This window comes from Telmatherina bonti, assembly GCF_933228915.1.
Source record: "Telmatherina bonti genome assembly, chromosome: 14".
Lineage (NCBI taxonomy): Eukaryota > Metazoa > Chordata > Actinopteri > Atheriniformes > Telmatherinidae > Telmatherina > Telmatherina bonti.
This window is the reverse complement of record NC_136612.1, coordinates 20,293,941-20,309,272: the sequence shown is the minus strand read 5'-3', so window position 1 is coordinate 20,309,272 and position 15,332 is coordinate 20,293,941. Positions and strand designations below refer to the sequence as shown.

The window sequence follows — 15,332 nt, the reverse complement described above, 5'->3', positions numbered from 1 at the left end:
ATACTATAGCATAGTTTAAATCAATTTCTTCTTCTTTCCCATGTGTACAATAATTTCATGCATCGTTATAATGGAGTATTTAATGCACCCAAGAGGAATGTGATGAAATTATTACACTCAGGGACACTAAAGGTGACAAACGTACGTCAGCAACTAAAATGCAATTAAATCACAGCGGCCTCAAACACATTTGTTGATTATGTCACCTTTTGTCCTTCTTTTGTTACCATAAAGGTCTTTCACTTTATCTCTCTTTCAAATCTGTTGTTCTGTAGGAAAAGGCCTGTTGGCACAGTGTGTGTGTATGGGTTGGTGTCTGTATGTGGGTGAGTGTGTGTGTCTCCCTTGCATGTCGCTAAACTCCTTTATAAACCACGCCTGGGTCACCCGCAAACCCATGGCTCATGCAAACAAGAGACTGAAAGGACAGAGGTGGCCAAAACAAAGAAAGCAATTTTTTTTTTCCAATTTTAAGCATTTCTTTCTTGCTTAGTTTATTAAGGTTACCATGTGGAAAGCTCTGATACTGGCTGCGTTTCTGATTGTGGCTGGAGCTCAGCCCATGGAGGACCCAACATATGGGGTAAAGCTCTGTGGCCGCGAATTCATCCGAGCAGTCATCTTCACTTGTGGAGGGTCTCGATGGAGACGGTCAGTCAGGAGTACAAGTAAGACTGAAAGTTCTAAATCTTTACCTTTTCTGTTGTGATGACTGTTATTTAAAATGGTTTGTAGAGCTTTATACTTTAACTCTGGATGTAATTTAACCTGTTTGCTTAAACATCTAGGTTAGTGACAATACAAAGCATCATCATGAACTTGTGTTTTGCCTGACTGTCAATTTATCAGTCATAGGTGGTCTTTCATAACCTGTGCTGCTCATTTACAATTTTGGGCAAATGAACAGAAAATGCCCTTGGAAGACAACTTATGTAATTTTAACTGCATATAGACGATGCTATGGACTAAAGTTTAAATTAATGTTCTTATATTATGGTGACGCTGATTCATATTATATTAATTTATAGCTGTCAAATGTAATGTGTTCAAATTTGCACTGATAAAATCACTTACCAACTGTTTATTTAAACCACTTTTGAGCCCCAGTTGGAATAATCAGCCATCCCAGGAGTTCTGGCATTTATTACTTTCATCATGTAACATTTTCAGCACCTTTTATAACAGTGCTGATGAAAACAAGGTATATCTTACTTATTAAGAAAAAAGCACAAGGATTCTCTAATATATAGTTTTCTCATTTTACCCTGCTAGATGAAGACCGGTTCAGCTCCCATCAGGAGGAGTCTTCAGAAAGTTTGAATCACGGCTTTGTGCCAGACAGCCTCCTCCAAAGAAACAACGATCTAAGCTTTGCATCCAGAGATGACCAGGAACGAGTGTTCAGCAGACCTTCCCGTTCTTTCATCACTGACGAGATCCTAGAGGCACTGCGCAAAGCTGACCGCAAGGGCCGGGATGTGGTGGTGGGTTTGTCCAACGCCTGCTGCAAGTGGGGCTGCAGCAAGAGCGAGATCAGCTCGCTGTGCTGAGAGTTGACGGCTGCAACCTAAGTGTATACACTGGCAGATATTTTTACTCAAATACACCCTTATGTTTATTTTTATTCCATATGATATATGAAGGATGCAGAAGTGTTTTTCTTTTAAAGAAGTGACTTGGTTTTGCTAAATGTACCCTGTGCTTACAGAATGTTGTCTTTTCATTACCAGATTAATCACTGCTGCAACTTAACATAACTCAAGGAGATTTATGTTTTGCTGAAAATAATTTGGGAGCATCCTGGTGAAAAATACTAGTGTTTAAAAGGTTGCTTCTTATTTCCAATATTATATGGACTCTTTTCAAATTTATTTTTGCATTAGTTTCATTTGCCAGATAAAGCTCAATGTGTATAAAGTTCTCATAGATACTGTCATTAAAACCATTATCTGCCTTCCTAAAAAATGTTAACATGTCTTCTTTCTTTAATTGCCAAGCAATAGTCTGACATATAGTGCATTTCACACATCCTTATACATATGAGGATATGTGTTTTTGTTTGGATTACCTTCAATTCTTAACTCAAGCATGGCAATGTGTGGTTAAGGAAGTGGTTAGGTGATTTGAAACCCTTACACTATATGCTGCAACACCACCAGGGTATTTCATGGAAGGAATATTAATTAGCTATTACTCAAATATATTTAAGGCATTCAGGCTCATAATACTTTTCACTACAAAAATTAAGGATACTTGTAATGTTCAAATTATTAATTCAAATACAATACAATACAAATATTTAAAAAGATTTACCACAGAACTAAATCCAGTTGATGTTTACCAGTAAGAGTACCGGTTAATGAAGAGAGAAGGTATCTCAGAAGTCAGTCCAAAACTATGAAGCTTACAAAACACACACATCTGAGAAGGTGTAAGATAGAAGAGGGAACTGTTGTTATAGCAAGGGTCCAACCTGTATGCTCTGTGGTGCAGAAAAAAAAGAGTGAAATGCATAAATAAAGAAAAATAACCCAATAAACAGCTTACATCTGTTGAACAATAATTAAAAGACAATGGAGCTCAATAGCTACAACAGCGGGCCTCCTTTCAGTCAAAATTCAGCAGGACTAAATTACAAAACACTCTGGCTGGCTGTTACACCTGAAATTAGGGAAAGGAACATAAACTTTCCAACTTCTAAAATAAGTCAAGTTAATTTTTGCCCCTCACACTTCCATGTGAGCAGCTCACACCAAACAGTCCTGGCAGAAAGAAGCTTATGATTCATTCATCTGCAAGCAGCACTTCAGTTAAGTAAATGATTTCAGATTTCTTGGACCCTTATGACAAATAGGTGAATCTTCAAAAGAGGTGGAAACACCCCAATGTGACACTTTGTGCTTGGCATTTTGTATCGAAACACAAGCCAGAAATTCATTCATTCATCATCCTAACCGCTTAATCCAATTAAGGGTCGCGGGAAAGCTGGAGCCTATCTCAGGCTCTTTGGGCGAGAGGCAGGGTACACCCTGGACAGCATGCCAGTCCATCGCAGGGTCACACAACCACTCATGCTCACACTCACTCCTATGGGCAATTTAGAGTAGCCAATCAACCTAACATGCATGTCTTTGGATAGTGGAAGGAAGCTGGAGTACCCAGAGAGAACCGACGCATACACAGGGAGAACATGCAAACTCCACACAGAAAAGCCACTGTCCAAGCCTCGCCTCAACCAAGAATTGAACCAGCGACCTTCTAGCTGGGAGGCCACTATTCCACCGTACCCAGCCCACAATTTCAACCAAAAAAGTTATTTTACTTTTTAGATTAAATATTGTGTTGCTATTGTCCTTGTGTGTGTGTGTGTGTGTGTGTGTGTGTGTGTGTGTGTGTGTGTGTGTGTGTGTGTGCACGGTTGTGAAACGGAAATACTTAAAGACAACAGACATGTTATAAAAATCTAGGATACCTTTTTAAAATCTAGAATGCTGAATCTATGTGTATGATCAAATCCCTATGAAAGCCATGGTCAGAGTTGGTTTCTTCTTCTTTATCTTAATCTTCTTGTACTTGCTATTATTATCACTGACCACATGTTAATCAGCAGTTGCATAATTAAATATATAATATGCAATTATAAAAACTGACAGTTAAGAGACAAGTAACATAAAATGAACACAAAATTAGGCAAACCTGAGATTCCACTTCATATTTGTTGTTATTAATGCTGTGAATTTTGTGACCCATATTTTTCTTTGCTCAGGATTAAATTTTTTCTGAATTTTTTTTAATTAATGTCAAAATAGACAGGTATGAATGTGTGATAAGATAAGATAAGATAAGATAAGATAAGATAAGATAAGATAAGATAAGATAAGATAAGATGGCGCTTTAATTGTCGCACACTGGGCACATCCCAGTTGTTTCAATGACAAATGAAAGGCTGAATTTCAAGATTGACAACAGAGGAAATAAGACTAAATTAAAAAAAAAAAGTGTAAAAGGTAGTCTCAGTGTGTAGGCGCTACAGTAAATGTAGGCTACTGATGTGCACAAGAGGACAGTAAAGTTAAGTTACAGTATTTATATAATTCTGTACAGTGTGCAGAAATCAACATTTGTAAAAAGGCAATAGTAAGGTAAATAAAAACTATGTACACTCATATACTGGTGAACACACAGACTTTCTACTGCATAAAGGTGAAGACAGATTGGTTAACTGAGAACAGGACTGATGCTATTGTCTTACAGCAACAGGAAGGAAAGACCTGCGGTTTCACTCCTTCAGACACTGGGGCACGAACAGCTTGTTGCTATAAGTCGGGGATGCCATCATATCATGCATAGATTGAAGAGCATTGCCCATCAGACATCCCAGCTGGCCATCGCTCTCCTCTCTTCCATTCACTCACTCATTCACCATCTCCATCACATCTAAGGAGAACCCTGGCCCTCCTCACACGTTCTTTCAGTCTCTTTCTGTCTGCAGCTGAGTCGCTGCTCCTCAAGCCCACTCTAAAAGAAGGCTGTCAACGTTAGAAGGCGGATGTTACTTTTTAGATAAATTTCCTGAAAGAGGACAAGTGCGTCTGAATGCATCTATCACTTGTAATTTAACATAGTCATTTAGACCGTGGCTTAAACCCAGTGGCACACAAGTCAACACCAGGATCACCCATTAACACTGAATGATAACAGCACAGTCTGGACAAGAAGCACGTGCACGTCTATGAGAATGTGAATGCGTCACTGGCAATTCCTGAGTAGGCGGAGCCCCGAGTGAACGCTGGGTGGAGCCAAGCGGTAACCACTTCTTACTTCACACCAACTTTTATACATTCACAGGATGCCTGGCAGACATCTCAGTGTGTCTCCTGTTCAGGTAAATCATCTGTAATTACTTTAAATACTGTATTATGAATGTTTAATACATACCTAATATGCCTTCATGTATATTATACACACAGTCTACTTTCTGACTTAGTTATTCGGACCGCTGGTTATGGGAGTGCTATCATGCTATAAAGCGCCGCAACACGTCTAGTCATGGTTTTCGCGCTTGTGTGTTTTTATGTTAGTATTCATTTGGGCTTTTCATTTACTAGAGGCCTGGTTCCAAATGTAATGGCCACACCTACAACGAGGTGCCTTCTACTCGTTTTGCTGGGCATCTTACCAACTTGTGCTGCTGCAGGTGGGCTTCCTTACTTATGTGTGTGCACATGTATGTAGTTACTTAATTGTATACTTTCTCCTCTATCTCTGTGGAAAATGGTACGTGTAAAGCCATTCACAGTTACATATTTTGTTTAATGATATACTTTATAATATACTGTCAGAAAAACAGCTAAGAGCAATTCAAGTACAGTATGTACAGTATGTTAAAACCCCAGCTTAGATTTCTTTTTCTGCAGCCAAATTCTGCATCCTTTGTTTTGCTGATGCTGCAAATTAAAAAGTCTCCTGGAACATAAATTCAACTTAATTTCAGGTATCATATGAGAATATGGTCGTAAAAATTGCCAGTGAAAGAACGGATGACATAAAATGAAAACAAAAGTTAGGCACACCTGAGATTTTACGATGTTTTTGTTCTGATTAACTCATTAACATTGCAACACTATGATGTTTTGCTTATTCTTGAAACATAAGTCCTAGCTCAACCCAATTTGATAAAGGTTTCACTAAGTTACTTTTTTCTGTAAAATATGAAGTAATTCTCAAATATATTCTTAATCTCAGATGTGCCGTATGCTTGTTTGTCATTGTCTACATGTTTGGGGAAGTGGTCTTGAAGGAAGAGTACAGTCATTCAAAACTAAACTGCACATTTCCTGTTATTACTAACGCCTTTCTGCTTTCTCGTGTGTGCAGGTATTGAACTCATGACTCCTAAAAGCATGTAGGCTTATGAGAAATGAGTGAAGGTGTCAGGTTTGTGATGAACAAAAACGGATGTACATAGCAGTGCGCAGGAATCTTTTCTTTTTTAAAAATCTTTTTTGTTTCATCCATTCTTTCAGTATTTTGCATCCTTACCTGAAAAATATCAGCTCCTCATCACTTACAGCTTTGATTATAGTTCACATGTTGCATTTATTTTTAAGCTAATGCATTTTTGCAACATTTCTAGTGAAGGTTCTTGTGGTGATTATAGGAAAGTTAAATCACTTAGTAAAAGTCAACTTAGGGAAATCCCAATATTCCCAGCTGGTTAAGTTGGTACTCTGTGCCGGCCAATCCATTTGTAAAAGTGAAACTCATGCCCCACTGGAAGAGTTTGTCATAATTTGATCCAGATGAATCCTGCCATTTTGGTTTTGGAATTGGAAAAAAAAATCTTTTGGTGGAAAATACTTGTCATAATCACAAAGTCAGCTGACCTCATATATTGGGCACATATTGTTGTGCTGCAAATGACTTAGGCCAGAAGTGGCCAACTCGTCCTCAAAAACTGCTTTCCTGTGGCTCTTGTCCAATGACTGGAAAATTTATGGTTAGAAATCTGTTCCCCCCGTCAATCTGCCATTGTCTTCTTGGATAAACTAGTGTATGAGTGTGTGTGAATGGTGGTGTTAGAAAGGCAGTTGATGCAGATTGGCTGCCATATTTTTTAAAATATGTAATATGTAATATTTAAAAAAAAAAAAATTAACTAAAAAATAACTAAAATAATAATTAGATAGTTTTTTAAAACATGTACGTTCCAGTCTGTCCATATTTGATGTGTTATTAGATTACAAGTTTAATTAATGACAAAGACCCTTCTTAAATGTTTCCTACCAGTAAAAAAATGTGCTTTTTGTCATTTGTCATTAATTAAACTTGTAATTTAATAACACATCACATATGGACAGACTGGAACCTACATGTTTAAAAAAAAAACTATAATTATGATTGTAGTTATTTTATTAGTTAATTTATTTTGAAAATGTTGAAAATCTTATATCCATCTTTAATCAGTTTTCCCCAGGGTAGCTATGGCTACACAGGTAGTTTACCATCACCAAGCATGTGACTTAGTAATGGTTACAATCTAAGTTCAAATGAAAGTTTATTTCTATAACATGCTTACAATGGCAAAAGTTTCCCAAGGTGCTGCACAAGTTAAAAATCACAATGATAATAATATATGTATTAAAAAAAACAATAACAAAGCACAAGAAATAAAAACAGTAGATTATGCTGAATGATAAAAACAGAATAAAATAATGCTTAAGAATAGTAAAAAGTACTTGCTGTAAATGACCAAGCCAACTAGCCTTTAAAGACCAAGGTAATAAAGGAGGTTTTGAAAACTGAGAGAGACTGAGCGTTTCTCACATGTAGCGGCAGCCTGTTCCACAGTGATGCCACAGAGAAGGCTTTATCACCACAAGAGGTGCACCAGGTTCAGGGAACCTCCATCAGCAACTGTGAGAAGGGCCTCAGATCTCTCCCAGTGCATGTTTGGTTACGCTTAGACAAATATGAAGGAGCCAACCCAAACAGCGCCTTGAAAGTTAATAATAAAATCTTAAGCTGGACCCTAAAGTTAATAAGAGGGCAGTGAAGCTCAGCAAGGACGGGAGTAATGTGGTTCCACACTCTTTCTCATCAACATTTGGGCTGCTGCATTTTGTGCAAGCTGGGGACAGTAGTGACTTATTTGTCTAACTATATCATCAGCAGCTGTGAGTCCCCAAAAATAATGACTTCAGTTTAATGTTCATTCAGGCGCAATAGAAAATTAATTAATTATTAATGTTGTGGAACTCAGACCTGCCCAACACAAACAACCTTATCTATTGTGAGGAGTAGTGATACTAATGTGAGTCAGATCTTTAGCCATGGATCAAAGCCTCACTGTTAGTTTTTTTTTATGTGCATTTGGCTCTTCATGGCTTTAATAATTCAGCACACTAAGCTGTTAATTGAAACTGTTATTCAGTTTGCATTCTTTTATTGTCAAAATAAATTAAACCTTAAAAATTATTATTTAAGTACTTAAGCTTTACAAAGAGAAAATAATCAGATCCACGTTTCTACCCAGCAGACAGACACTGGAGTGTATAAGGATACATATATATACATATACACATATATATATATATATATATATATATATATATATATATATATATATGTATATATATATGTATGTATATATATATGTATATATATATGTATGTATATATATATGTATATATATATGTATGTATATATATATGTATATATATATATATATATATATATATATATATATATATATATATATATATATATATATAATATATATATATATATATACACATATAAATATTTACATATAAATATATATATGTATATTAGAGGTGGGAAAATCAAATTGAAAAATCGTAAATCTGGATTTTTTGCTTCACAATTTTAAAATCAAAGAATTTTTTTAAATTTAAAAAATAGGGTTTTTTTTCAAGTAAATAAAATTAATCCACAATAAAATTTTTGTAATTTTTTAAATTGTTTTTATTGATATTTTTAATTGTCTTCTTGGGTATTATAGCAGAAGAATGATGATCTGGCTACAATTTAGTTTTTTCCTAATTAAAATCAATAAAAATGACTAGCAAAAAGAAGTTTTATACATTTTTGTTTTTTGTTTTTAATCTACAAAAATCAGCAATATCAAAGAATTGTGAGAATCGCAATTGAAATTGAATCGGCACCCAAAAAATCGGAATCGAATCAAATTGGGACAGAAGGATATCGTCCGTAATGAAGCATTGTAGTTCAGAATTCTCAGAAGTCTGAGAACGTGTGTGTTTTAGGAAGAAAACAAATGTGTGAAAGTGTGTCTCACGAGATTTGAAGCGCTATAATCATTTTTGTTGCACATGTCTTTTCTCTTTGTACTTCTCCAGGTCCCCTTGCTCCCCCATCTCTCCCTGAGTGCTTTCGAGGATGTGATGAGACCGAATGTTTAGGTGATATAAAATGTATTTGGGACCCAAAACCAGACCCTAAGAGCTCTACTACCTACAGCCTGCACTGGGAGACAGCAAATAGCAAGTAAAGACACCGACCTCATGTCCTTTGTGTCAGTCATCTGACAGCTTTAGAACGATACCCTTCTAATTTGTTTGACTTCTCTCATTCTGTCTTGTCCCGTCATGCCTTTTCTTGTTCTCATCTGCAGGGATGAGCACCAGAATGGAAACAGTTCAGATGGGGTAATCTGTCGTCAGAATATTCCCAGTCACAAAGAACTTCGTGTTTGGGTCCAAGCTAGGAACGAGCACAGTTCTGTCAACTCTTCAAATGTTGTCTTCAGAACAGAAGATATCAGTGAGTCAACCTTTTTTCACAAATGTCGCCACAATGATAGTAGAAGTCCCTGATGGCTTCTGGACAATCAACAATTGACTGTTTTTTTCCAGAAAATGTTGCTTTTGAACTGTATCCAGATTAATTTACAAGGATTGATTTTTATCAACGTAAAATTTTTTAGCTAAGCAGATATTGAGAATCTACTTAAACTCATTCTTTCCCCCCTCTTTAGTAAAGCCTCTTCCTCCGACATTCTTATCAAGCTGTCAGGATCCATTAGAAATAAACTGGAGCACAAATTGTGACAAGCTGCAGCGGAGTCTTGGAACTTGTGATGTCCGATATCGAACTGAGGACCAGCAAGATTGGCCCATGGTCTGCTTGGTTTCTTTTTTCCCCTCTGTGTAGTTCGCTCTTCTTCCTCTCAGCATTGTCAGTATATCATAGCAGATCACATCAACTTTACATTAAGGATGAAGTGTTTATTAAGTAGAGGAAAATTGCATAAAATATTAAAGCACATGAAGCTGTACTCTGTTAATTGACTTTGGTGATTTTATTTATTTCTCCACAGTATGACGACGGATATATTGGCATTTATGAAGTCAGCGACCCCCAGCCTGCCACGGTCTATGAATTTCAAGTTCGTTGTGCTTGTGACTCAGGGCTGAAGAGTGACTGGAGTGATATCTGTAGAATAAAAAGTGCAGAGTCAAGTAAGTCTTCACTTTTTTGTACTCCAAAATATGCAGTATTTAGAGATGATGGTGCGAGTTTGTTAGCTGCAGTGGCTCTGGTGAAGATGGAGTCAGCAGTTGTTTAACTTTTCTTGAAATTCTTCTTATACGGACAAGTTTAGACAGGTATCTGTATGAGCATATTTATATTTTTCTCTCTCATTCTTCTGTTGTACAGCTCCAGTTGGAGAGGTGGATGTTTGGAGGGAGTGCAGCGTGTCCCCCTCAAGCGTTGACTGTTTTCTGACCTGGAAAGTAGGTTGGAAAATTAATTCCATGAGCTTCTCTCAGTGAAAACAGATTTATCCCTCACAACCTACTCTTTCTCCTTATCCTGTCAAGAATCTTTCCGTTTCCCAGGCGCGAGGACTTATTCTTGGATATGAAGTGACCATTTCTTACAATAACGGCTCTAAGATCCTGGTGAATGAGTCAGCAGTCGAACCAAGCAACCTTTTGGTGCATGTTGGCTTGATATGGCGGCTCGCCACCACTCTGAAGGATGTTTCATTCGTCACTGTATCAGCCTACAGTGCTCTTGGTGCCACCAATGCCTCTTATCTAGTTCTGCCAGCACCAGGTATCAGTTACCCAGAATTTCATATTAAAACTAATAGCTTTGTGTTTGAGGCGTCATGCATAAACATCCTCGTGCAAGAAAAGTAGTTCCTAATAGTTACAAGGGGAATATTTTTAACCTAAATATATGCAATTTCGTACATGTCAGTTGTGATATAAAGATATCGTGGATTAAGATAATTTTCCCTTTTAGAAATTGCAGCAACTTCCCAGAAGAACCATAGCAAACATAGTTTTAATGGTAGCCAACAGAAATGACGTCAGTTCAGCACAACTTGATTGACACATCGAATAGGAAGAGTTGCACTGGAAAAATGAAATGTGCTGCAACCAGAGAATTTTCTTTTTGTCTAAGACTTTTTGCACTTGCTAAAACTGAGCTGAGTAAACCACTAAAGTTGTAGTTACTGTTTCAAAATGACAGTTCTCGCATATGCACAGCCCGTGTTTTTCAGATGTCTTCCTCGTACATGTGGACTAAAGCATTTGTCTCCTGCCAAGGTAACGAAGTTAATGTTCAAACAATTCACCTCGACATGACAGAAGAAAACCTGACTGTATCCTGGGCTTCAGCCTCACAATTCTCTGATGACCTGAAACAATACGTGGTGCAGTACAAAGAGTGTCAGCCTGGCCAAGGATTTGATTGGATCAAAGTGGACAAAAATCAGACAACTGCTTTTTTTAAAGGTTGGTTTGGTTTGGATGTATGATTGTACGCTGATAAGCTTTAACATTATGAGTATTTATCTTCTATTGAACAAGTTCAAAACATCTTTATCTGATAGTGTCTGGATCACCAGGGTGTACCAGAAGCTTGTGGGTTGAGGGAAATGGACTTAATTCCCATAGATGGCATTGGATTTAATCTGTGACATTTCAGGAGTTTGGGAAGCCAGTCCAACACCTCAGACTTTTTTGTGTTTTCTGAGCCCTTACTAAGCAGCTGTTGTTGGGCTCACTAAAGTCTGGGAGACACCAATACAGCTGGGATGGTCTGCAAATCTTAGGTAGATAGCAAGTGTCAAAGTACCAGTGATGTGAATGTCAGGATGTGAGACTCCTAACAGAGTGTTGCACTTTAACAGTCAGTGGTTTAATGTAACCGTATAAACCCTTTATTAATGTTGAATTTATGAAGATACGTTTTGGTGGTTTTTAGCTATTTTATATTGGTTATATTATCCTGGTGTGTGTCTCCTCCTACAGGTGCATTTCGGAAGTACACACAATACCGTGTGTCATTGTTTGCAGAGTTGAGCAACAATGAAGGTCATCATCTGTCAACAGCTATTGGATACTCTGTTCAAGGAGGTCAGTATTAGTATTGTTCCAGGTTTCAGTAGATATTTTTAAAGCTGATTTTAGCTCATTTTGACCCATTTTCTTTTTATGTAGAAGATGATAAACTCATAATCAAAGATGATAAACTCATAATCACCATGTCTTGTCCTTTAGTTCCTTCAAGAGTGTTGTCATTTAAGGTGCTTGATTTTGCTGCCACTGAAGCAACTCTGTTTTGGGAGCCTGTTCCCTGCTCAGAGCAGAATGGAGTTGTCTTGTACTACCAGATAGGAGTTGGCACGCAAAAAGGTATAAAACAACAATATTTGCAGTACATAAGTCATTGACACTTGCAGTATGGGTAAAAAATTAGGACCATTAACTCTGAAGGAGTATGTGTGTGTGTTATGTATAAAAAAAAAAATAGATACAGATAAAACAACAAAACAGTCGAATCTATAACCTCGGAGTGAGGCTTACATACATTTCATCAACAAGGATTATGTTTGTTTTGCACTTAGTCTGATCTACTGATAAGAAATTATTCTCATGTTGTGTGTTATTCATTTAAACAGCAAGAATGAACCATTGCCGTGCATGCATGCTGATTATGAAAGGTTTTATGTGAATGTGCAGGTTATGTCAGTATCACTGCAAGATAGCTTAAAACTATATGCGAGAAATTTTTTATGACAAAACCAATTAATTATGTTATTTAGATTAACTATTACTGAAACACACCTGTGCTATAAGCACAACATAGAAATTAATACACTTTTTTAAAATTGAAATAATTGTAATTTTAGTAAAGTAATCATTATGTGGCGTAACAGAAATATTCTTTTTATGACTATTTGTAGAAAGCACTGGTCAAGTTGGGACAAATCTGTTTGGTTTCTGTTGTAGGCCACTGATGTGTAACTGGGTCAATAACTATTCTTTTCTTTTACCCACAGTTAATAAGTTTATATCAACTGATAAATAAATATTTTTAGAATTTGAAAAAATAGTGCTTTTTATAATTCCAAAATTATAATTGAAATTAATAAGTAAATACTGTTTATTAGCTATATTATGGATTTCTTTATAAACTGAGAAGCTTGATCAATTTAATACTGTTTTTTTTCTCACTGAAATCATGTAGATTTGCCTTGCTAACACATTTTTTAACCATATACATATTTTCTGCCCTAGTTTACAATTTCACTGTAACCCCACAACATAAAAACAATACTTGGAAGCTGTCGGATCTTAATCCTGGCCAGGACTACGAAGTTTGGATCAGAGCTGTGACTGCTGTGGGACCTGGTGCAAATGTCACCACAAGGTTCAAAACTGTGCAAGATACACACTCAGGTATGACTCAAATATAAAGTTAATGTTGGTTTTGTTGCTGAATTATACAAAATTCTACATTTCTTTATATTGATCGTCTAAATGTTTATAATTTCTTTTTCTCAGAAATCTTAACTCCACTTTTGATCATTTTCATGCTGGCACTCTTTTTTATTTTTTTTCTCAGGTAAGATAAAACAATTAAAATGTTTTAAAAAAAAAAAAAATTTTTTCAATTTGCATTGCTAAATTTTTTCTTGTATTTGTATTATTAATACCCTTTAGCATGGAAATACTTTGAAAAGTGAATAAGATGCTGAATGGGCACTGTTTTAGCATACAGAGAGGATGTTAGATGTTATATCCTCATCAGTATTATTTAAGAAAAATCTGAATATTAGAAATACATGTATTACGTAATTGACCTCCGTGAGTTCATATCTAATGTCTCCTTTGCTGTCACACGTCTGTCAAGTCTTTTTTGTGGAGGAAAAACATGTCCACTTCAGTGTCTCTATAACAAAGTGCCAGATCCCGGCAACAGCCGCATCTTCAAACATATGAAGAATCAGGTGAGTCTGGCCAACATTAAAGGACATGTCTGTCTTCTATAAGCCACCATCCAGATTAGAAATGTGAATTAGAATGATTTTTGATCCTGAGTGATGCATTTTTTTCCCACTGGCTTATTCTGCTCTTAGCTACATTTGTTATTCTGTGTGAGCAATATGCAAAATTACATGCCAGTTCTGTTTGATCTTACTGTAGATGAATGAACCCTTGGCTTGGATCTGCGTTCCTTTCTCTGAACCTCTCCCCAAGATCTCTCTGTTAGAAGTTGTGGAAAGAAAGTCCATAATTTTTTGTCCAAACGAGTTTACCAGGCCATTGACGGAAGACGTGTTTTCAAACGACAATCAAATTGCTCAGGGGGAGGATGTTGTTGCAGAAGAGTGTGACAGGACTCAGCACAGACGTCAAAGAGAGGAGTACAGCAAGATGATTGATTCCGATGAGGAGAGAGCTGATAGTTGCAGCTCATCCGAGGAAAATCAGCTCACATCAGGTTATGAAAAGCACTTTATGCCCACTGCTTTTGAAATACTTTAAGCTTTCTTGAGACAAGCAGGATCGGGGACAGTCGTTTTAACTGTCCATACTTTTTGTGCATGTTTTTATTTGTTGACAGACTTCACAATGCAAATGTAATATTTGTAAATAATTTTGGTTTATGGCGCTCATCTGTGTAATACAAGACAGACTGTAGAACCACACAGGTTCATCTTCTCTTTCATCCCTCTCCTTTTGTTAATGGCCTTAATTCATTGCACTTGTTTACATTATCAGAATGTTTGAGTTGATCTCACTGTACATTATCCTCATTAAGCTTTTTTTTCTTTTACTTATGCTGTTTCATAGTCCATGTGTCATATGAGGACATAATAGATTACTGGATAATGTTGATTCATTTTTGCAATGTACAACTTCTATTATTTGGTTTAATACTCTAAGGTTTGCAGAGTATTGTGATATCAGAATGAGCTGGTAAAATATACAATATTAATAGGACACCTTAGGAAACAAATCTTTAAATTGTTCTGTCATATAGTAAAACTAGAACTAAATTTGTTTTATTTCAAATGTTTGGAAAAATTAAATTAATCTTTAAAGTGTCAGCAACAACTTCATTGAATAAAAGTGCCACATAAATTCTTGAACCTTACAATGTCAGTGTATGGACCCACTGGACTTATTTGTATCTGTTTTTTTACTATGAGACCTTTTAATATTTCAAAACCACTTTATGTAATGATGTGATATTAGGTACCATTTTAAGTGATGCATGTGCACACGATTTGTTTGCTTATGTATTATACTTAGTTTTATATTGTGGTGTAACATTTAATTAGACATGCACACAGCTGTCATAATTACGTAAACGATTATTATGCTCAATTATAGCCTAAAAGTAAAAAAAAATATATAGGTTTGGTCATGTATTTCTTGCAAAAGCATTGCTAGCCAATCAATCCTACTCCATCAGAGAGCTTGTTTATTTCTGTTTATTTCTCTTTTAAATGGTGTTACTGTCACATTTGCAAGAAACAA

The 15,332-nt window shown here is 36.3% G+C and overlaps 2 protein-coding genes across 2 annotated transcripts; both read left to right on the top strand.

Moving 5' to 3' along the window:
* Nucleotides 1–508: 508 nt before the first annotated feature.
* Nucleotides 509–1,550, top strand: rln3a (relaxin 3a; the record flags this gene model as incomplete). The annotated part of the gene is made up of 2 exons (XM_079253278.1): nt 509–668; nt 1,273–1,550. The coding sequence occupies 2 exons, from the start codon at nt 509–511 to the stop codon at nt 1,548–1,550; spliced, it is 438 nt and encodes a 145-aa protein (XP_079109404.1).
* Nucleotides 1,551–4,870: 3,320 nt separating this feature from the next.
* Nucleotides 4,871–14,629, top strand: il12rb2l (interleukin 12 receptor, beta 2a, like). The gene is made up of 15 exons (XM_079253043.1): nt 4,871–4,885; nt 5,109–5,197; nt 8,883–9,030; nt 9,158–9,306; nt 9,521–9,663; nt 9,863–10,004; nt 10,204–10,280; nt 10,368–10,605; nt 11,106–11,294; nt 11,814–11,918; nt 12,063–12,197; nt 13,083–13,244; nt 13,350–13,410; nt 13,699–13,795; nt 13,992–14,629. The coding sequence occupies exons 2-15, from the start codon at nt 5,128–5,130 to the stop codon at nt 14,331–14,333; spliced, it is 2,058 nt and encodes a 685-aa protein (XP_079109169.1). The 5' UTR covers nt 4,871–4,885; nt 5,109–5,127; the 3' UTR covers nt 14,334–14,629.
* Nucleotides 14,630–15,332: the final 703 nt, after the last annotated feature.